Source organism: Odocoileus virginianus, chromosome 21 (assembly GCF_023699985.2).
Source record: "Odocoileus virginianus isolate 20LAN1187 ecotype Illinois chromosome 21, Ovbor_1.2, whole genome shotgun sequence".
Lineage (NCBI taxonomy): Eukaryota > Metazoa > Chordata > Mammalia > Artiodactyla > Cervidae > Odocoileus > Odocoileus virginianus.
In genome coordinates, this window is record NC_069694.1 from 4,960,642 (window position 1) to 4,984,483 (window position 23,842).

The window sequence follows — 23,842 nt, forward strand, 5'->3', positions numbered from 1 at the left end:
TGCCTTTGAACTGTGGAGCTGGAGAAGACGCCTGAGAGTCCCTTGGGCAGCAAGGAGATCCAACCAGTCAAGCTTAAAGGACATCATCCCTGAATCTTAAAGGAATCAACAACAAGAAAATAAGATATATTGATGCATCTCTAGTCAATAAGTTGTCAATCAGTGAATTTAACCCATTTATACTTATGATATTTATTGCCACATTCAGCCTTATTTCTTTAGTCTTGTGTTTTCCATTTATTGTGCTTTTTATTTCTTTATTCTCCCCATAACTTCCACTGTGTGAAACAGGTTTTCATTGCTGTTGTTGTTCAGTCACTAAGTTGTTTCTGACTCTTCGTGATCCCATGGACTGCAGCACGCCAGGCTTCCCTGTCCTTCACTGTCTTCCAGAATTTGCTCAGACTCATGTCTGTGGAGTCAGTGATGCCGTCCCGCCCTCTCACCCTCTGCTGTCCTCGTCTCCTCCTGCCTTCGGTCTTTCCCACTGGCAGCGCCCTTTCCAATGAGTCAGCTCTTTGCTTCAGGTAGCCAGCGTATCAGAGCTTCAGCTACAGCATCAGTCCTTCCAGTGAATCAGTTCAGCTCAGTTCAGTTGCTCAGTCGTGTCCAACTCTTTGCGACCCCATGAACCGCAGCACATCAGGCCTCCCTGTCCATCACCAACTCCCGGAGTTTACTCAAAATCATGTCCATCTAGCCATCCAGCCATCTCATCCTCTGTCTTCCCCTTCTCCTCCTGCCCCCAATCCCTCCCAGCATCAGGGTCTTTTCCAATGAGTCAGCTCTTCACATCAGGTGGCCAAAGTATTGGAGTTTCAGCTTCAGCATCAGTCCTTCCAATGAACACCCAGGACTGATCTCCTTTAGGATGGACTGGTTGGATCTCCTTGCAGTCCCAGGGACTCTCAAGTCTTCTCCAACACCACAGTTCAAAAGCATCAGTTCTTTGGTGCTCAGCCTTCTTTATGGTCCAGTTCTCACATCCGTACATGACTGCTGGCAAAACCACAGCTTTGACTATTTGGAGCTTTATCAGCAAAGTGATGTCTCTGCTTTTTAATACTCTTGTCTAGGTTTGTCATAGCTTTTCTTTCAAGGAACAAGTTTCTTTTAATTTCATGGCTGCAATCACTGTCTGCAGTGATTCTGGAGCCCAAGAAAATAAAATCTGTCACTGTTTTCACTTTTTCCCCATCCATTTTCCGTGAAGTGATGCAACCAGATGCCATGATGTCAGTTTTTTAAATGTTCCGTTTTAACCCAGTTTTTTCACTCTCCTCTTTCACTCTCATCAAGAGGCTCTTGACTGCCCCTTTGCTTTCTGCCATTAGAGTGATATCTGCATATCTGCGGTTGTTTTGATTCCAGCTTGTGAGTCTTCCAGCCTGGCATTTCACATGATGTACTCTGCATACAAGCTAAGTGAAATTTCCTTCAGCTGGTTTGAAGCGTCACAATCTGTATCTGTGCGGTGTCCGATTATCCTAGTGTTCTGATAACCATACCCGTGCTTATTGTCTGTATGTGTTAACAGGTCCTTCCTCTCCTTCCCCTCCCTCATAGAGACAGAAACTGAAGATACTAATTTTGTGCATGCATCCAGGAGTAGTCAGGTTACTTATTTTGTAAGTGATCTACTTTTTCTCTCTAGAAGCCATAGAAATAGTTCTTAATCTTAGTTTAACCATAATATGTCTAGCGATGGGAACCTTTTTCTTACATTTTGGTGCTATATTAATATAGTCGTTTCAGTCTAAGGAGATATATATCTTTAATTCTGGAAAGTTACTCATCATTCTTCACATTTATCCTTTTTTGTTCTCTTCTTAGATTCCCATTATATATGTGTAGTCACCTTTTTTCCTTCATTTCATTTTTCTCACAATCTGTCCTTTAATTTCCTGGTATCTTTTGGGAAAATTTTTAATTTGCACTTTCAGGTTATATCCGTTTCCTACTTTTTTTATTTTAGCAGTTACATTTTTATGTAACATATTTTTAGTTGATTCTTCTTTATAACTGCTTATTTCGGTCTCACATGTCCAATATCTTCCCATATCTTTCCAGGGGTTTTTTTCCCCCCTTGTCCTTCTTTTAACTTCTTGTTAGGTCTGTTTTTACAAATTCTGTTTTCTTATGAGTTACTGTGTCTCTTTGTGTTCATGAGCTTCTCCTGTCTTATAAATATTCCTATGAGACTATTTTTCCCCATTTGTCCTATGGGGCAGTAATACTCCTTTCGGAGGAAAGATGAAAGCTGGGTCCTAACTTGAGGCAAATCTGGAGATAGGGTTCAGTCTGAGCTTAGGGAATCCCTATTTTTCCCCAGTGTCTTTACCCAAGCTCTGCTCTTGCTAGAGGCAGCCACATTCCGACGGAATTGCCCTGATGAGGTAGCATGCAAGGCTTCTCAGCACATCCATAGTATGGGCGCCTGTCCATGCCTGACCTCATGCCCTGAGGTTGGCCAGGAAGGTCTGACTTTCTTCTTGCTAGGCAGGAGTTTAGAATTGTCCTGAGGTTCTAGCTTTAAAACCTTGGAGGTGATCCTGAAAGTGGCCTGTTTCGTTTTTCCCATTATTTTGTGGACTTTGAGTTTCCCGAGATTCTAAGCCTAAGCAGAGGTCACAGCTGCACCGAGAGAGGAACCCTTAGCTCTCTGCAGCCCCGTCTCGGCCCCGTCACACCGGGCGCCATAGAGAGGGGCAGCTTTCCCCACCTGATCGTCCCTCTGTGTTCTCTGGCACAGCACTCTTTCTCTGCATGCCGTTCATCTTCTGAAACTCATCCAGCATTTCCTGTTTCCCCAAAGCACTCCCACGGGTTTTGTGTTCACAGGTAATTGTGACTCTGAAATCGAGGGAATTCCTTTTTCAGTTCATGGCATCTTCAGGGTTTGATTCCCGTGTCTGTCTGTAGCTTCTGCTACCACATGCTCCATCCTCCACTAGGTCTTTCTGAGAGAGGGTTCCTTGGAGAAACCCATCTACATAGGAGAAAATTCAAAAACAAGGGAGAGGGGAGATGGAGGAAGGAAAGAAAGATGGGTGAGCTGAAAGAAGCTCTAGCTTCCGAGGTGGCTCAGTGGTGAAGAATCTGCCTGCAACATAGGAGACGCAGGTTCAGTCCCTGGGTCAGGAAGACCCCCTGGAGAAGGAAATGGCAACCCACCCTAGTATTCTTGCCTGGAGAATCCCATGGACAGAGGAGCCTGGTGGGCTACAGTCCATGGGGTCGCAAGAGTTGGACACGACTTAATGACTCAACAAGAACAACTTGGAAGCTTCAGCTTTTCCTTACCTACCCAAAGTCATGGGAAAAGGGAAGAGAATCAGCGCCCACGTGTTCTCCAAACAGATACAGTGAATGGGAGGTGGGGCCATTGGTCTTACCACTCTTGAGAGGCAGAGCTTGAAGGGGGAGGGCACTCATCCTTCTTGAGTAGCCCACCAATGCTATCAATGAGGCTCCGAGACAGAGGTGGCTGGGCCTGTCCCTTGTTGGAGAAACTTCTGTCTCCTTATAGCAAGGGTGCATAGAGAAACCGCTGTCTATAGACTCTTAACATTTAACTCCTGGGTCAGTAGCTCAGTAAAAGCCCTTAAGTTAATACCTCTCGGGGCAGAAGGAGGGTTCTGAGATCTACTCTCTTTTCCTTTCTTCTCCTTGTATTCTTCCATAGAAATTTCACCATGTACTACAGGAACTGAGTAAATGGACATTTTGCCAAAAAAGGGAAAATAATCTCATCTGTGATGCTAAGATTGCAACTCCTGTTCATATTTGACAGTTCACAGTTAGGAGGCAGCCTATTGTATATTTAGAGAATAGAGGAACTAGGTAAAGAATACTGGATTCTTCAAGCTTTCTCAAATTGAAGGTTTGTGACTACCCTATGTTGTCCAATAGTGGTTATCATTTTTTAGCAAGAAAAGTATTTTTAATTAAGGCATGTGTATATGTATATATCTTTTGAGTGATCCAAATTAATATTTTAAGGCAGAGCTACTGTATTATTTTTTGATTCCTGTTGCTTAGAGCAGTCTGCCATATGCTAAGTACAATGTTAGGTCCCAGATAACTGGATAGATGGATGGATGGATGTATTTCTTTTTTTTTTAATGAGCAGTACCACTGTGGACAAACTGCTCTATGGTGTGAATACTATAATAAATATTTCTACTAGGAAGTATCTTCTTTTTAGTGCCTTTTATAAGGTTTATTTGCCAGTTAATAGTTCAGTATGCCTATACACACATACATACATGCATATGCAAACATATACTACTGTCAATATGATCAGTCATTATTTAAAATATCTGAACCACTGAAACTGAAGTTTACTTGTAACAACAAAATTCCACAAAAGAGAAGTTTTATACATCTAAAATGCTTTACAAAAGGAAATCTTTTTTTAAAGATACTTTCCTTTTGCGTCCTGTGGCCGGGCTGTCTGTATTTTGCTTCTGTTGACTGAATCCTTGAGTTACAAGTTGCCCGTGATGGCTCTGAGTTCATAGTGTATCAACAAATGTTGCTTTTGGAGACTAGGAAAGCACTCACTCATCAGTCATTTGAATAACACAACTTTCTTACCTAGTAATGGGTGAATGTTTCATTACGTACCCTATGCTCAGAATCATTTTTAGGATTTGCTATATAAATGGCTGTTTTCATTCCAGTCATAAGTTGATGGCAAGTTTCTGGAAGCACTGTAGTGGTTATATAATTTTAGTATGTGTAGCCCAAATTATTTTTGCCATGTTTTAACTCCTCCTCAATTCAAAACTTTATAAATGAGCCTACAAATTTTAGTTCGAAGAAGAGTTAAGTTCAGTCTCATAAATTTTTCTCTTAGGCATTTCTCTTTTTGTAATTTCTTTGTTAGTCAGCAGAATATGACTCAATGGGGAATAGACTGATATTCTCAAAGAGAAAACTTAGGAAGTTTGTTGCAAAGGAAAGTACAGCAGATTCCCCACTAATGATCCTGACCTCTAAATAGTCACCAGGAGCAGCTCTCTAGCTTCCTAAATGCAAAGGCTCTACAAATACAAGGGCATTATACAAAACACTTCAGGATAATGAAGAAATACTGTATTCCTCCATGTTCTCAATGTGTTTTCTAAATTTACTTTCTGAAAGCAACTTTATAGTAGTTTTTAAGTTTACAATATGAGTTTTTAAGTTAATGTATTATTGGCCTAATTTTTAGTGTATATATTAGATTTTTCTAGGTTATTAACCTAAATACATAGTATAGTAAGATAAATTATTGTACTTTTAGCTACCTATAAAAAGTCCTTTAAATATTCTTTATTATGTGACTATATATATATATATGCACATATAATCCTTATCCATATTCCATTCAAAAAGGTGATTCATGTAGCTAATCCCGTTAAAAGGTGCAAAATGAGGCTCATGGAAGGTGGGCCGCCGTATATACTTTCCAGCTTAAATGGTAGAAATCCCCAGTGCTCCAGACTAGTGTTCATGGGGCAGGAAGAGTCACTACCTAGCAAGTAAGAAAAACAAGGAATAACATGTGCAGGAACCGCAGCCAAGAGAGATTCTGGAAAGCATCCCGCGCTCGGTGTGCCGCTCGGCTGTGTCTCCAAGGCCCCCCTCTGCTGGTGGAGCCGCAGGGGAGGGACCTGGGCCTTAGAGCGCACGCGCCATGTGCGGTCCTCCCGCCGAGGCCCCGACCTCTTCCGAGAGCGGAAGAGCAACAGCGGATGGAAGAGAACCGTGGGTGATGTAAGCACTGACGCAGACCCTTGGGTGGTAAAGATACACCTAGGGGAGAAAACAGCGCTTTTATGGTGTCTGTGAGTTATGCATTGGATCACTGTTGGTATTTGTCAAGTTTAGGTTTCATGTATTCTCAACCATGAAGTCGTGGTTTCTAATAGATACTGGGAAGATTGACTTATGTGGTAAGGTTGTTCCAGACTATTCAGAAAATCATACAAATAAAAAGAGAATCATACAAGTATATAAAAGTTAAGAAAGTAAACTGATGAGTGAAGGAGAGGACTTTTTATATGGTGGAAACACACAGAGGAAAGGAATGTATTCTGGAGAATTTTTAATGTGAAATTTAATGTACACTACTTTTACCTGACATGAACTCTCCTCTCCTTCTCAAATTCTAACTCATCAAGGGAGGCTCTTGCAACCCATGCTAACTTCTACATCCTTGGAAATTATTAAGTACTGGCAAGTATATCAAAATGCTTTCTGCAACACTTGTTTTTAGTGTCTTCTAATTTGGTTTTGCTGTCTTGTAAAGGCAGGAGGAGAAGGACAGAGGATGAGAATGTTGGATGGCATCACTGACGTGATAGACATGAGTTTGAGTAGGCTCCAAGAGTTGGTGATGGACAGAGAAGCCTGGCGTGCTGCAGTCCATGGGACCGCAAAGAATTGGACATGACTGAGCGACTGATCTGACTGAATACCTCTTGTAGCAAGAAATAATTTTTTAAATGAGTGCTGCACAAATAGTAGAAGATCGTTTAACTGATCTCGGCTTGACTAACCTGGGCCCCGGTAAAAAACATTCCCTCCCTAAGACATGCTGAAGGATGCCCCCGGCATAGCACACCCAGGGCTGGAAGGACAGTCTTTAGTACGTGCCTACACTTTTTGCTTCCATGAGTCGACTTGGTGCTTACTGGGAATCTGTGGGTGTTCATTCTTTAATCTATTTGTTCTTATTGTACTTCTCAAAGTAATCATCACTTAGGTGTTTCATAAGCCACCAAAAAACAGTCTAGCCAAAATTGTTGGTAGGAAAACCAAATATAATGTTCTAGAAAGACTTTTTGAGTTGCCAGGAAAACATTGCTGAGGACGAGATAACAATAAACTGGGGTGGATGGCATCATGACATTGTAGTTTCCACTTAATGAAGCAAGCCATGGATTGTTCCCCAAAGTCAGGTTTCTGGAAGAAAAATATGCAGAATTTCAAACACAAACTCCTTTGCAGAGTATAGTTCTTTGCCTTACATCACAAGCTTGTACGTTTATATTCTGAGTTAAATGTTATAAGGTATGCATATTTTGTTTTCTGAATTCTACTTAAACGTGACATCTTTCTTTAGCAACCAACTACTGTTTCAAACCCATCGGGTACCAGAGCTTCTGCTGTTTGTTGAATCTTCTTCCAAGGATGGTCCTTCCAGTTGCCCTCTTTCATCTTGATAATGGAAGCAGATATCCTTACTTGTGCTACTTGCAGTGAAATTTGGGTTGTCTCTCATTACATCATTGCCTTTTCTTAAAGAAAAACAGATATTGTTCTTGCCTCGGGAACTCATACTCTGTTTTAAGACCTGAGTTAGTCATATCCATGCTTGTTTATTTGTTTGTTCAGTCTCTAAGCCATGTCCAACTCTTTGCAGTCCCACGGACTGCAGCACACCAGGCTTCCCTGTCCTTCACTATATCCCAGATTTTGCTTTGACTCATGTCCATTGAGTCATTGGTGCTGTGCAAGCATCTCATCCTATATCACCCCCTCCTCTCACCATCAGTCTTTCCCAGCATCAGGGTCTTTTCCAATGAGTCAGCTCTTCACATCAGATGGCCAAAGTATTGGAGATTCGGCATCAGTCCTTCCAATGAATATTCAGGATTGATTTCCTTTTGGATTGACTAGTTTGATCTCCTTGTTGTAAAGGGATTCTCAAGAGTCTTCTCCAACACCAAAACTTGGAAGTATCAATTTTTTGACAACCTTCTTAATGGTCTAACTCTCACATCCATATATAACTACTGGAAAACCCAATGCAGACCTTTGTCAGCAAAGTGATGTCTCTACTTTTTAATATGTGTCCAGGTTTGTCATAGCTTTCCTTCCAGGAAGTAAGAGTCTTTTAATTTCATGGCTGCAGTCACCATCCGCAGTGATTTTGGAGGCCAAGAAAATAAAATCTGTCACTGTTTCCATTTTTCCCCTTCTATTTGCCATGAAGTGATGGGGCCAGATGTCATGATCTTAGTTTTTTAGAAGTTGAGTTTTAAGCCAGCTTTTTCGCTCTCCTCTTTCACCCTCATTAAGAGGTTCTTTAGTTCCTCTTCACTTTCTGCCATGAGAGTGGTATCGCCTGCATATCTGAGTTTGTTGATATTTCTCCCAGCAATCTTGATTCCAGCTTGTGTTCATCCACCCCAATATTTCCCTTGATGTACTCTGCATAGAAGTTAAATAAGCAAGGTGTCAATATACAGTCTTGATATGCTCCTTTCCCAATTTTGAACCAGTCTGTTGTTCCATGGCCATTCTAACTGTTGCTTCTTGACCTGCATACAGGTTTCTCAGGAGACAGGTAAGGTGGCCCGATACTCCCATCTCTTTAAGAATTTTCCACAGTTTGTGGTGATCCACACAATCAAAGGCTCTAGCATAGTCAATGAAGCAAAAGTAGATGTTTTTCTGAAATTCCCTTGCTTTGTTTATGATCTAATGTATATTGGCAATTTGATCTCTGGTTCTTCTTCCATTTCTAAATCCAGCTTGACATCTGGAAGTTCTCGGTTCACATACTGTTGAAGTCTAGCTTGAAGAATTTTGAGCATTACCTTGCTAGCATGTGAAATGAGTGCAATTGTGCAGTAGTTTGAACATTCTTTGGTATTGCCTTTCTTTGGGATTGGAATGAAAACTGATCTTTTCCAATCCTGTGGCCACTGCTGAGTTTTCCAAATTTGCTGGCATATTGAGTGCAGCACTTTCACAGCATCATCTTTTAGGATTTTAAATAGCTTGGCTGGAATTCCATCCACTGTGTTGGTAAAAATCCTCAGCCAGTTTTAATTTGGGGGTATTAAAAATTGTAATGCCAAGCAGAGAAAGCAGTGGTTAGTTGTAACAGTCATGAAGAAAAGAAAACAAAGTTTAGTCCAGCTTTTTTCTGATGATTCTCTAAATCATTACTATTAGCTCACCATGCAGAGATTTATCCTTTATTTTACATTCAGCTTATGGGAAAAAAATAAATACCTGTGTTTCTCAGCTCCATTGATCCCATGGTGTGACCTCACAATGTATTTGCATTGTGAGCCTGTTAAGTTGTAAAGGGAATTTGACAAATGTTTTCAAATGCTTCTCTCTTTTCATGCCCATTTCCCATTTGCTTTTTAGATCACTTCTTGGTGAGCATTCTTTTTTGACATTTACTAAATGTCAGCTATAGTTCATATTTGAAACATTGGCCTAGAGCCAGTGGGCTGACCAATTTATAATAGCCTGTTAAGAAAAATTAAATAATATGTGAAAATGAAATGAAAATTGCTTCAAAGAAAAATGAGGGCTAACAGTGGAAAAGCCCGTTAATGACGTGATACTCATCCATTCCTTTACGGTATTCACAGTTGTGTCATTTTGTACTGTTGCCAGACTCAGAAAGGAAATTCAAAGAAAGAATTAAAAATAATTCTTTCATATAGCAAGCATTTATTGAGTACCTCTCTTGGATCAGCACAAGTAATACAAAGATGAAGGGACCGGTTCACTCTGCAAGCAACTCACGCTCCAACACAATGATTCTCAAACTTGAAATAAAGACTGAATCTGTTCTTGGCCGAAGCATTTAAGAAGGGACATCTGGGCCTCCTGAAGGCACTTATTTGTGCAAAATACCCACTGCTAGGAATTTTTCCTAAGGAAAAAAATCAGGAAAATGTGCAAAGATGTATGGAGTCCCATAGTCATGATCTTCATTTCTAAGCAGGCTAATAAATGATTTACCAGATGTTCCAGCAGGTATTTACTGCACTTAACCTTGATAAAGAATTTAGCTCTGGGTTATTTCTTTTGCTCACTACCAATGTCTATATTAGTTGTTTCTCAATAGTTCATTACTCTCTTAATAGTTTACTGAGCCAGATCACTATTCAGTTTTCCTTTCTTTCTGTCTAATCACCGAGATAGCATGGATACTAGATTAAGTTAATCATGCAAATAAATATTTTGTCACTGAACTGTAATTGTTGTGGGATTTTAAGTCTATGATAAGTTGCTCCAAAGTTAATGTTAATACTATACAATTTTAGTATGGATGCTGGAGTTTTCTATTCCTGACCCACCTTTATGTAAAAGGTTGCTTGATTCTACTTGGCCGTTGTCAGTAGCTTTAGAAAAGAAACAGGCAGATGAACTATGTAATCAAGCACTTGGTATTTACTTTAGTTGACTCTCCTGGGTGTCTGAGAACAGGTAGGGAAGTTACCCAGTTCGTTATTGTTTATTTAAATTGTTTACATGTATAAGAATCATCTAAGATCAGCTTATGGAGGTTCAAAACTTTTATTTTCAAGGTATAGTAGAACAGTTGGTATTTGAACTATCATTCAACAGCCTTTCTGGCTTTCTTTCTCATTCAAAAGTGAAGAATCAGAAATCCTGATATTATCTGTTGGGAAATAATGTGATTTCTGAACACAAACATCATCTTTTAATAAGTGTATGCTCACATTCTGGGAAACTAATATTTAACAAGGCATTGTAGCTTCGATCTGTCACCTAGAGTTTTGCTTCTGTGACCTTATTTTTCCCTTAAAGTGGCAAACCAGGCTAACAGAGATTTAAACACTTAAACGAAAGACTTTTCCATGGTGTTTCTTCAGAGACCTTTTCATTAAGCTCTTCTGCTGCTTTTATCCTTCAAGACAGTGACATCTTAAAATTCCTTTTTTCAGGGGAAAAAAAAAGTGATAATTTGTTGTTATTTAAGGGTTTCTCCTCTTCAAAAATCTGAAGTTGTTGAGATGGTTAAGAAACAAGTTAAAGTCATAACATTGGCCATTGGTGATGGAGCAAATGACGTCAGTATGATACAGACAGCCCATGTCGGAGTAGGAATCAGTGGCAATGAAGGCCTTCAGGCAGCTAATTCTTCTGACTACTCTATAGCTCAGGTAAGCAGCATTTCTGCCAAAGACACCGTTCATCTGTGTCAACTGCCACTATGAAGAGGAAGATGTTAACTTTTTTCCATTCTTATTTTAGTTCAAATATTTGAAGAATTTGTTGATGGTGCATGGTGCCTGGAACTATAACAGAGTCTCCAAGTGTATCCTGTATTGCTTCTACAAGAATATAGTCCTCTATATTATCGAGGTAATGGCAAGTTAAGTGTAAAAATCCTTGTCATTCGCACATATATTTGAAACGTTTTGTAAAAGACATTTCTTCATAATTTTAATTAATCCTTCATCAGCCCACTTTTTTAACTTGTGAATATGTTAAAAAGCTTGTCAGCTGTGGAGAATAATGTTGAAATTCTGGCTAAACACATTCTGTTGCTTTGGTAAGAAATGTTGGATTATAGTTGCTAATAAAGTGATGTGTTCAGTTTTTTAAAAAACTACAAACTACATAGCATTTTTTATAAAGTTCAAAAGCACGCGAGAGAAAACAGTAAATTGTTTAGGGATGCACATGAGGAAAACTGTGTTTAAAGAGAAAAGGAAGGGAAAATGGAAGTCTAAGAAAAAGAGGGGATATACATAGAGCTGATTCACTTTACTGTACTGTAGAAAATAACACAACATTGTGAAGCAACTATACAATAAAAATCAATTTTTTTAAAAAAAGGAAGGGAACAGTGGATATAAAACTGAGGATGTCTGTTCTACTAAGGGATCTAATCAATAAAAACACACAGGTAGTTTTGCTAGTATTGGTCATCCTGTAGTTCTTCTTATGTTTCAGGCCTACGTAATTGGACAGAAGTATGCCTTGCTCTTCAGATCGGTTTTTGGTGTCTGAATTCGGTAGGAAACAAAGAGTCCAGATAATGAGGAATTTGTCTAAAAATTATCAGAATAGTTTGGTTACTGTGTCTGGATCACAAGAAATCTCTATATTCCTTTTCATGTGGCAAATATAATATCACTTTTGGCCTGTAAACTTACTGTGGATTAGGAATATCATTTCGGAAAGGGTGCATTTTATCCTGCAGACATGTTTTGCAGTCTACAGGCTGCCAGGCACCAGGGTTAGTTCAGGAACTAAATCGCACGAGGTTTCTACCCTCCAAAAACTTGCCAGTAGAAATATAAAGCAAACCACATGTGTAATTTTACATTTTCTGGGACCCACATCAACAACGAGTAAAAATTAAAGCCCAAATTAATTTTAAATTATATTTCATTTAACTCTATATATTCAATATTATTATTTCAGCTTGGAATCTCTATAAAAAATTATTAAAGCAATATTTCACATTCTTTTCTTCATAACTAAGTGTTCACAGTCTAGTGTGTATTTTACACATACAGCGTATCTTAGTTTGGACTAATCACATTTCAAGTATTCAAGAACCACATGGCCAGTGGCTGTTCCTCTGGGTAGCATAGCACCAGTAGGTGAATAAGTAAACTCAACACTCAGGATGCGATAAGTAAGTCCTTTATATTTTTTTTAAAAAATAGGACCATCTTATCATCAGAAGCTGTATTCGTAATCCTTGAACTCTAGGCGTTACCAGTTCCGTGCTCCTCTTGGAGCTCCACGGAGCATGACAAGGAGCGCTCCATAGCTTGTTAAGAAAGCCTCCGTCTTCCACCCTGTCCGAGGACCTGCCGACGCCTTCATAAATCTGCCCTGGGCTCCCTTACACGTCTTTGTTCATGCCAGCTTGCCTTCTGCTCAGCTGACTGCTTCTCCACATCCATCAGCAGAGGCAGAACCTTCCCATGTGCCATTTGAAAATCATATCTCATACTTTATGCCACAAAAGTAACACTGTAAACAAAGCAGTCAGTAGACTTTACATTTCCCCTGCTGAGATGTTAGTTGGAAACTGCTGTTTGTTTGCCTCAGCTGTTCTTTATGCCTGTCAGAATGGTTATCTTCTTATCAAAATGTTGACTGAGCATAGTTCTTATTATGAGTCAGATTAGTAAAATTAAGGGCTTCCCTCGTGGTTCAGACGGTAAGGAATCCGCCTGCAATCCAGGAGACCCAGGTTCGATCCCTGGGTTTTCAGTTTCAAAGTGTGCAGGCAGTTTTATTTATTGGTCACTAAAAATCTGTAATTAGATTGCAACCCATTAGGTAAAATAATGAAATACTATAATTAAATACTTGGAAACATAGAATAATCTATGAATTTAGTTATTGTTCATTACTGCTGAATTTGGTCTGAAATAGTCTGTTTTGAAACAAAATGCACTTCCAAAATAGCTTATAAGATCGTACAAAATATTTTGTTTATATAAATTTTTTATTCTTTTCTAATAAAATTATTTACAATTCTCAGTCCCCTCTATAGTCCTAACTTTTCTAGTTAGATTTTTTTCTTATCCCTCAACATTTATCAACATTAGAAAGAATACCAATTTAGACAGTTTATTTACATATATTCTTGAAGTATCTGGGTGTTTAATGCCACTGGCAGTAATAAATCTGCTTGCAAAAATATCATTGTGTAAAATGAAATGGGTACTCAACTTGCCACTTTTTAAATCTAGATTATTTGACAATCAACAATGAAGTGGTCAAAATTATGTACTAATGGGAGACATAAAATATATCAAACTCACATGAAAAACTAAATCAGCATGCTCTGTTTCAAATCCAGAGTTATGCAATTTGCGGTTGATTAGCCCTAAACTTCACTTGGCTTTGAATTTGAAGCCTCTTTGAAAGATAACTAATACTGATCAAATTCTTTACACATTGGAAAGGAAGTCAGTCCTAAACTTTACTGGAAATCTCATTCTTAAGTTATTTTTCTTTTAGCAGTTTATGGAAATGTATTTTGAATATAATTCAACTATCTTGGAAATGAATTGACCTTTTAAATCAATTCCCAGATACCCAACTTTTGCCAGCTAAAACAAGTTCTGCAGATGTTAATGGCTCATGTCAATACTGTGAGTGAATAGACAGAATGCACATCACTGAATGTCTCTAGTGAGGACAACTGCCAGTCTCGAATCTCCCCTTTCAGATTTTGTGCTGATGGGGCGTGGGAGCAGAGGACTCACTGACTGTTTGTAAGCTGCTGTTTAACATGCAGAAATGCTCCATCGGGGAAATGCCTGTGAAGCTTTAACTGCCACGCCTCTACTGGGACGTGAAAGTCAGAAAATAATACCAGGACAGGCAGGTCTGAAGTTTCTTTGCTAAGAAAGAAATAGGATGGAACACTATGGGATTTATAGATTATCTGTAAAAACTGCTTTTCCTGTTGCTGAACTGCCAGGAATGTCACCGTCTAGCTACTGCACGGCCATAAATTATGGCCAAACAAATAAAAACAGATTTGGCAGGTGGCGGTACAAAGCGCTTGCTTGTGCTGGCCACTCAACAGGGACTCTAGGTGTTCATTGGAATGACTGGCACTCGCTAAAGAGATTTTAGTTTCTCTGACTCCTTAAAATAAGACCTTTTCTCTCAAACAATTGGTCACATCCAGGTTTTCCGGTAAGATCCCAAGGCAGTGTAGTGTTTCTGATTTCCAGAAGCTTTGATTAAAGTCAATGAGGTGATACTTTCCCACCAGTTGTGCTGAGATATGGATTTCCTGTGAATTTAAATAATTTAGATACCTCCCCAGAGGGACTTATGTTTTCTTTCTGCATCCATGGTTTTGTTGAGTCAAGGGAGGGACTTTTATGTGTTTATAGTAATTTAGATGTTGTTTTATTTAGTATGGGATGCATTTCTAATGTATCTTTAAACTGCAAATCTCAGACTAACTTGAAATCAGCCTTCTGGTAGACGTCTTCACTGTTAAAAATCTCTCTTTCCTTTAAAATATGTAAACTTCAGTGCCAAAATATTTATATGAAAATGTGGGTACTATAGTCATTTCTCCTTTAAAAAAAATTAAAATACAATGTATGACAAAAACCACTGCAATGATGTAAAGTAATTAGCCTCCAACTAGTAAAAATAAATGGAAAAAAAAATTAAAATATTAACTTTTTAAAGCACAGGAAGAGAATTTTTAGAAACATGTTCACATACCTTTCAGTAGGAAAAATAAAAAGGCAAAAATGATTTGATAGTTTTCAACTTAAAAATGTCTACATTGTTCTCATAAAGCAGTTAGATACGTAGTGAATTTTAAAATAAACTTGGACTGTGAGTGTGTTAGCTTATTTGCAAGTTATTTTGAATTGGAAGCTGAATATAAATATCCATTGACTTAGATTCCTAAATTTCAAATTTAGATTCCTCAATTTCAAGCTCCTAGTGGTGTTTTAATCACCAAATTTACATACAAAGAAGCCAGGAGACCATTCACATTTACAAATGTTTATTCACACACAAATTTATTAACATAAATGTCTCCTACTATACAGTATTGATGTTTGCAAATGCATTTATAACTAACCTTTGAGCCAAATCATGTCCATTAAAGGAATTTGGTATGTTTGCAGCTGCAGCTTTCTTCAGACCAGCGAAGATTAGGCTGCATCTTCATAGACTATTCAGGCCACAACTGAAAGTTTGTGTTTAAAAATTCCTTATATTACCATCATAGCATAAGAAATCTGAATGAGCTTCACAGTCACCTACAGGGAAAACATTACCGTCACCCAGAGTACCACAAATATGTATTTACATAATCCACATCTCAAAAAGGCCAAATGTGAAAACACAATAGATCACGTTGAAGTCTGTCCTGTCAATTTATGTCTACTTAACGCCTTCCAAAAAAAAAAGTTTTAAGTCTGCAGCACCACCCCAAGTCTCCCAGGAATAAATTTAACTTCCCTTGAAGATGCTAAGTACTTTTGCATGTAGCAATGAATGATCTGGCTTCTAGGTGAGAGCACAAGTTCACATCTTTTCCGTAAATATATGTGGCAAGCAAGTGAGAGCTTCAGATTTGCCTCCCATATCCACGCTTTTGTTCTTGTTGTCGTTAATGCATGTTACAACCCTAACACAATCTGGACTTATTTTCATGTGCTATTGCGGCTTGTTCTCTTTTCCATCTCATGAAGCCGACATTGGTTTTTATATATGCTCAGTCCTTCCTTTCCACTATGAAAAGGAAAAAGATCAATGTGGGTACAGAAACTGTTGATAGGGAGGCCAGCCTGGGTACATATTGATAAACGGTGAATTTGTAGCAATTCATGCTTCCATAATGAGGTTAAATGAAACGTGAAGTGTAGCAAAGTCCATGCAACTCCAGTTCAAAAATTCACTTAACCAGCACGTCCAGACTGCTGTTCCCTAACAGGTTTTTGGTTGTTGTTGTGATAGTTTGGCTTTGTGTTTGCGTTTATGTCATGTTGGGTCAGACATTTTTCTCTTCCAGATCAATGTGATTTTTAATTACATTTTAGTCCTGCTTTTTTAAAAATAACATTGGGTTTATTGATTTACTAACATTCACTTAAATTTTCCATTTGTCTTAAATATGCTGGAGAAAGTTTCTTTTTATTGTCCTTTAATTTTGTAGGCAAAGTTCAGTTTTCTGCTTTTAAGAAACTGCAAAATATATAAGAACATGTCACTCTATTAGTTAAAGATTTGTTTTTAATCAAAGTATAAATTTAAGTTACAAAATATTTTTAATATTATAAATTCAAATTTTGCATTCTGATGGCTATAATTATCAAGAACTGTTTTTTAAAAAGGTTAAATACTCTGACACATTAATTCTTCATCTAAGAATTCATTCTAAAAGGAAAAAGAAAAAAGAACAGGAGGAAATTTTGGGAGATGATGGGATATGTCTGTTACCTTGGTTAGGTGATGGTTTCATGCATATGTCCAAATTCACCAAATTGTGTACATTAAATGTGTCATTTTTGTATGTCAATTTTACCTCAGTTAAACTATATTTTATTCAAAGTAATTCATCCTAAGAAATTGAAATATTTAGGATTTCTGAAAGAATATTCAGTTCTGAATTATGTGTAGTAGCAAAAAAACAGAAGCAAGCTAAATATCCAAAATAGTAGGGGATATATATCCATTTCCATTAGCATCATTTTAAAGGGTATGTAACAAGTTAAGAAAATATGTATTATATAATATTAAGAAAAGGAACAGGACATGATGCTGCCTATAGGTTTCCAGTAAGATAAATCTTTTAATGTATATAAATGAGCTACATGAATATAACCACAGCAGAAGACAATAAATGGTGATAGTATTAGTATAAGAAATTATTTTATTTTCTAAATAAACAAAATTTTTAATTATGATAGAAAAATCTTTAAATAAATACCAGAAGATAGATATTTTAAAGGGGAATTAAAGGTCTAAAATTTTAATGGCATTAAATATATTATCTAAAATATCTTTTAGGAAACAAGATTATACCTAATTTTTTTTTAATCTATGATTGCCTATTGGTATAGTTCTTTTTTGATTCAACAAGTGGGACCAATCCTGACCTAAATAGCAAAGACCTTATGAAAGAATCCCTTCAAATTAAAAAGTAAAGCTGAGAAACGCCGTTTTCAAGAGAATCATGAAAATACGACGTCAGTGAAGCTCTTATGCACTGGTTGAGTAACAACAGATTTTAAACATTGAATTTATGGTTTCAGCATTCTAATTTGGGGGGGTTGGACTGTTTTCTTCCTAGATCTGGTTTGCCTTCGTGAATGGCTTTTCTGGACAGATCCTCTTTGAGAGATGGTGCATAGGTCTTTATAATGTGGTAAGTTTAGGCCTTTTAATTATTCCTGTTCTATTGAATACTTTGAGATAGAAGTTCACCCTGCTTTTGGCTACCTGGTATAATGACTAGTTTGTGCACTTTAGATGTTTACAGCAATGCCACCCTTAACTCTGGGAATATTTGAGAGATCATGCAGAAAGGAGAATATGTTGAAGTATCCTGAATTATACAAAACATCTCAGAATGCCCTGGACTTCAACACCAAGGTAGGAACCAGTGCCTGGCAGGACTTGCTTCACTGCTCAGTTGCTTGGGGCATCGGTCTTCTGAAGCCAGGGAACCTCCGGGGTCCTGAGCATGGCAGGCCAGGCTTGCTTAAAGCTCTGATGCGACCTGGGAAGGTGTTTGGTTTTGCTGTGAATTTAAACTGTAACCACATTTCGCTGGAGGTTGGCAGGCAGAGGGGGTGGCCCTCTGACTTTTTTTTGCAGTTTTGTGGGGAAATGCTCACTCTCCTCAGAGGTCAGTCATCCAGGACCGACACGGGCTGTCTTTACACATACAAAGTGGTGAGGGATGACAGATCGGTCTTCACTCGTTTTCTGTTTTATGAAATAACTTTGTCTTCATTGGAATACTAGATTGTATTAAGCATTAAAAATACTGTCTCTGGTAGATAACCCATTTACCAGTAGTAATCATTATTTACAATCATTATTAAGCCATAAAACTTAATATAAGATAAAATATCCAACATTTTATCTAAAATCATATTCCAGGTTTATAGCCTATATAGCAAGCCATGGGCTTTTGTCATCTTTGTGATCCATGGTATTTCTTCATCGCAGGAACAGAAATATCTATTTCCTGCGTAGTTCACTTTCCTGCAATTATGTATTCTGAAGTGTTTCCACTACTGTTTGTTAGTAAGTCAGGTTTCTATCCAGTGTAACTGAGGAATTTTGTTGTTGTTTTTTTTGTTTTTTTTAAGTTTTGTAACAGTCAAGGTAGATGTAATTTTGAAACTATAATAAAAGTATCAAATACACCTTAACAGAATTTTTTCTCATTTAATATAGTACATGTTGGTTATGTTATGCATGTTATGTTACCAATAATTATATGTAACCTTAATTTGGTGTTTTGAATTTAGGAAATTAATGCAGAATATTTTGAATTTTATTATTTCATAAAACTGTCAAATGACATTTGTCCTCAGTATACCAGGGGAATAGAGTGAGACAGGTGTGTCAGCGCCTCTAACCTCACACAGTAAATGATGGTGTTAAGTTTATTGCCAGGATGCCATTCATCTTCTGAGACAAGGTATTCATGAACGCACTGTGCATACATGTCCCGGTGTGCAGATGCATACAACTTGAGGGATGATATAACTGAATTTGGTTAAATTAAAAAAAAAAAAAAACTTAACTACAAGGTTTTTTGTAGAGTGGAGAACAAGTGGGTTTTTATAGAACCCACTGGGTCTATAAAGTATTTTAGTGGTCTTTTAAAACTGTTGCTATTTATAATATGCAATGTCTATGCTTTAATTTCTTAATGTTTTATTTTTTGCTTTTTTAAAAATTTACCTTTGATGTCCAGTTTGTATTAAATTCCACTGCCTTGCTAAAAGGTTTTCATTACCTATGGTGAGTATTTTCAAGTGACAGAAAGCCACAATCGGGGCAGATACAATGGACCATGGGCTCTTGTTTCCTTGAAAATGTGATCTGAGAGCTAGGAAGGTTCCAGGCTTTCTGGCAGGCTAACAATAACCCTCACCAGCCCAGAGTGACATCAAGCTCAGCCACATGTCCCCATCTCCCACTGCTGAGGCTCCAGGGTGTCTCTTGAGAGTTAGCTTCCCAGCCACTGCCTTGACCTTACTCCTGTTGCTTATAAACTGATCCTCACAGGATTACCCAAAACCATTCCTAGAAAGTCACATCCTTTTGTACCCTTTGTATATGGCAACTTGGAAGGTTTTGTGGCCAGTGAGAAAGTGTAACTGGTCATATATAGTTTTAACATGAGAACAGCCTTCCTTGTATTTTTTGCTGTTCTTGTATACAAAGCATCTCATAGTCTGCAAAGCCCTGGCGTTTAGAAAAGTCACCATATCAATCCAAATATACAACTTCTGTATTCATTTAAATATTTATAGATACACAAGCTGCCAGCAATTTTTATGGGGTTTATGGGTTTTCTAATGATTTCAGTGAAAATTGTTTGAATAAATCCCATATAAACATTTTAAAATTCAGGAACAAATGGTTACAGAATGCCCGGTTGTGTACACAGCAGTTGCTTCAGGTCCCCAGTGTAGGCGCATTGTTGCCCTGAAAGACGACCATTACGTTTGTTATGGTAAAAAGGGTCGGAGGTGCTGAGGTCCTGACAGGGGTCAAAGGATTAACATGTGACAATAAGTATCGGTCAGGAAAATGGAAAAGTAGAACTAATTTTTCTTGCACCCACCTGTGCTTTCTGTCAAATAAAAACTTGCAGTAATGACATAGTGAGGAGAAGAGACAAAGGTTAATGAGTAACATAAGTTCAGATGTGTAATGTATTGGAGCGTAAATTGGATCATACAATCCAGTGTGGCTGAGTGAGCTAACAAAAGACGCTGAGATCACAGTGGAAAATTTTGGGAGGCAGGCAACTTAATTTCTGTTGTTTGAACAGCTTAAAACTATTTTAATACATGCCAGTTTTATTTAGCATACGTTTTGTTTGCAAGAAGCACTTCTGAATGACAAAACTGCAACCCTTCAAAGGGCCGTTAAGAGTTCTAAACAGTTTTTCTATAACTTAATCTTTTACATCCATGTTACAAAGAAAAGACCAGTGATGCTTGCTTTCTTGTTAATAAAATACAATAGATGAGAAAGCAATTACTATTAATGATAGTTGATGTTGACAGGTGTTTTAAAATTGTGAAAGTCTTTTATAACTTCAGTCCTGGTAAAAAGGCTTTGCTTTGAGGAACTATGCAATGTAAATGTTACACTTGTTATTTTTAGTGTTGCTCGTGTGGATGTGTGGGTGTGTGTGGAAAAAGAGAATGCAGTATATCCTTACCATTTAAAAGTTTGCACTTTTATTGCACATGGAAAAGAAAAAGTAGGGATCTCACCAAATTACAATTTTCAAAAATTAAATTAAAATTTTCAAAACTCTGTTCATCTGGAATTATGAAAATAGTCCCACTTGAAGAATTTCATGATCTAACAGTAGTTTTAAATTTTATTTTCTTCTTCAGGCAGAAATTTAAACTTTTAATCCTTGGTTTTTAGAAAGTAGAAAAAATTTCAGTGAAGCTGAAAAAACATTTAGAGAAACATAAAAATAAATAAATGACCCATGAAGGTCTAAGAGGCAGAAAGTGTCTGTCAGTTCTATTAATTCACAGTGGTGGCCCGACAGAAACACGTTTTGTGAATCTAGCTCACAGATAAAAAGAAAGGTCAGAGTTCACAGAGCTAGTTTATCGCAAATGGTTCTCATGGATTTTTGTTCTCCCTCAGGTTTTCTGGGTTCATTGTTTAAATGGCCTCTTCCACTCAGTTATTCTGTTTTGGTTTCCACTAAAAGCCCTTCAATATGGTAAGTAGGAAGGATATGAATGCTAAGAGGTGACTTTTACTTTTTTAGAAAAATAATTCATTGTCAATATATGTTAAAAATTATAGCGGTGTTTCATTTTATGATATTTTTTCCTTAGCGTAAAATACATGCATCTAAAAGTTGTGCACACTTTAAAGATTTTTACTATTCCTTTGGGAGCAAAGTGATTTAATATATGCAAAGCCTTTCTTCTCCACTTCTCATGGTTTTCAAACTTGCAGGGAGTGAAATTTTAGGCTTTTTTTTTTTTCCCTCTGTTGATGTGTAGTTAGAAGACAATAGTGCTGATATTTTATGTAGTCTATTTATTGTACCTGTGAGACTTGAATCAGCTCTTTATACTGAACCTAATCAGACATGCTAGTATTTTCAAGTACTTGAGCTGCAGCTTTAGATGAGATTTTCAGTATGTTTTTATGTTCGTCTTGGAGTGTAAGCTTTCATCTCTGCTTGTTTTGAGGGGGCGATGTTACTGTGTCAGTTTTGAGAGATGGGATCATGGTGAATTTCCTGCACACATAAAAATGATTAAGTAGTCACTCTGGAGAAGAGGTCCCTGGATGCTTAGGCTGCTGTGGCTCTGTCCGGAGCAGACCTTGACCTGGGATCCCAAGGAAGGCCACTGAGCATTCAGCTCACAGACGTACCTCGGACGTGACTCACATGCCACCCGAGGTCTGCACGGCCGTCAGAGGTACCAGCTGTCCTTGCAGCCTGAGTTAACACTGACCCGTAAGATGCAGGGCCAGTTCTCCTATCCCACCGACAGCCTCCTCTCCACGCTGCCAGGGGCATCCTCATAAAACATCAGTCAGGCCAGGTGCCTCCCTCCCCAGAACCCCGCCGACGTGATCACGTTTAGAACCAAATCCACGGCCCCAGGCTTGGCCAACCCCGCCTGACTCTCCCGCCCACCGCTGCCACCCCAGCCAGCTCCCACTCTCACTGTGCCCCAGCCATCCACCCGCTCTTCCCGTCTTCACCAGCGGTCCCGGCTGCCCTGTCCTCCCACCCCACTCCCGATCGCCCTGCGTCCAAGACCCTCCAACCCCGACCCTCTCTCCCCACGCTCTTGGATCTTCTTGGTGCTTGCCTGGTGGGTGTGATATATCTGCTTTTTAAATTACCATTCTCCTCTGTTAGAACCAAAGCTCCAGAAGGGCAGGGCACTGTCTGTTAAGTTCGCGGTTGTTTTCCTAATGCCCCGAACAGAGCCTGGCTCTCTGTAGGCCCCCAGTGCATCACAGATGCCTTCATGAGAACCTGTGGTGTGAGCAGGGGAGTGCGTATCATGGAGAAGACAGTAGCTTCGTGTGCTGGTTGGAGAGTTTCATCTCCTTCCTACATTCATTGCTCCGCCAGTACAAAGTGAATAGATTCTCATTACCAGGCCCTGGAAATAGCTGTGGTAAGATCTAATTAAATATAAAATATTGACCCACTGGGCCAGGAGAATCATAATAGCATTTTTTAGATAAAATTTTACACACCATAAAATTCACTCTTTTATCCTAGACAATTCAGTGGTTTCTAGTGTAATCATAGAACTGTGCCAATGTCCCCACTCTCTGATGCCAGAACATTTTCATCACCCCTTATGCAGGAGCAGTCATTCCTCATTTTTCCATCCCTCTCCCCCAGCCCCTGGCAGCCACTGATTTTTGTCTCTGTGGATTTGCCTGTTCTGGGCATTTCATAAAAATAGAATCATGACACAAGAATTTAACTGATCCTTATTGTGGCATAAATCAGGACTTCATTCCTTTTTATGGGTGGATAATATTTCACTGTATGGATAGACCACATTTTGTTTATTCATTCACTCACTGATGGACATTTGGATTGCTTCCACTTTGGGGAGCCATGGGGTGTTGAAATCCAGGGTACAATATAGGACTTAAGTAAGTTTTCTAGGTAGTTTATTTTCCTAATGCAAAATCAGTGTAGGCATGAAAAACTAGGAATGTCCATCATTGAAGCTATTTTAGTACTCTAAATTAGAAAGAAAAAATTTTAAAGTAGCACAAAGCAGACAGCATCCAAAACACCTTGCCAATTCAAAACACTTTAGGAAGGAGAGGTTTGAAAGGAGTTCCCAACTAATTCCAGCCCAGGATTCCCTCTGCATTTGTCTGAGGACCTGCCAAGCCCTCCAGCCTCAGCAGAAGCAGTTCACAAGAGGTGCTGCCTGGGGACCCCAAATCTAGCCAAGTCCAGAGAACGTGTGCTTCCTCTTTTCAAGAGATAAATGACATATAGCATAAATTGTGTTTTAACATTCTACTTTGTTTTGCCCTTTTTTTGTTTTTAAATAAGTTTTTGTTTTCTTTAGCTTTTGAAAGGATGAGATACAAAAGAGATAGAAATAGTTATATAATATATGGCTGAACATTCATTCACTTGCTTCAGTGTTTCTCAAAAGTATGGTCTATAGACACCTGAGAATACTCAAGACCTTTTGAGGTCCATGAATGAGGTCAAAATTTCATAGTTTCAAATTTTTTATATTATCGAGACATTACTTGTCTTTTTCATTGCTGCTGCAAAACCAGCAGTGGGTAAAATTGCTGGTACCTTGACATAAACACCGGT

The 23,842-nt window shown here is 38.4% G+C and overlaps 1 protein-coding gene across 1 annotated transcript in view; it reads left to right on the top strand.

The window, feature by feature from the left end:
- ATP8A1 (ATPase phospholipid transporting 8A1) overlaps nucleotides 1-23,842 on the top strand; it is a 240,371-nt gene that overhangs the window by 174,507 nt on the left and 42,022 nt on the right. The window contains exons 26-30 of the mRNA XM_070451955.1: nucleotides 10,748-10,931; nucleotides 11,023-11,133; nucleotides 17,582-17,656; nucleotides 17,761-17,883; nucleotides 21,151-21,229. Of these exons, the coding sequence (XP_070308056.1) occupies nucleotides 10,748-10,931; nucleotides 11,023-11,133; nucleotides 17,582-17,656; nucleotides 17,761-17,883; nucleotides 21,151-21,229 (572 nt within the window). The remainder of the gene's footprint in view (nucleotides 1-10,747; nucleotides 10,932-11,022; nucleotides 11,134-17,581; nucleotides 17,657-17,760; nucleotides 17,884-21,150; nucleotides 21,230-23,842) is intronic.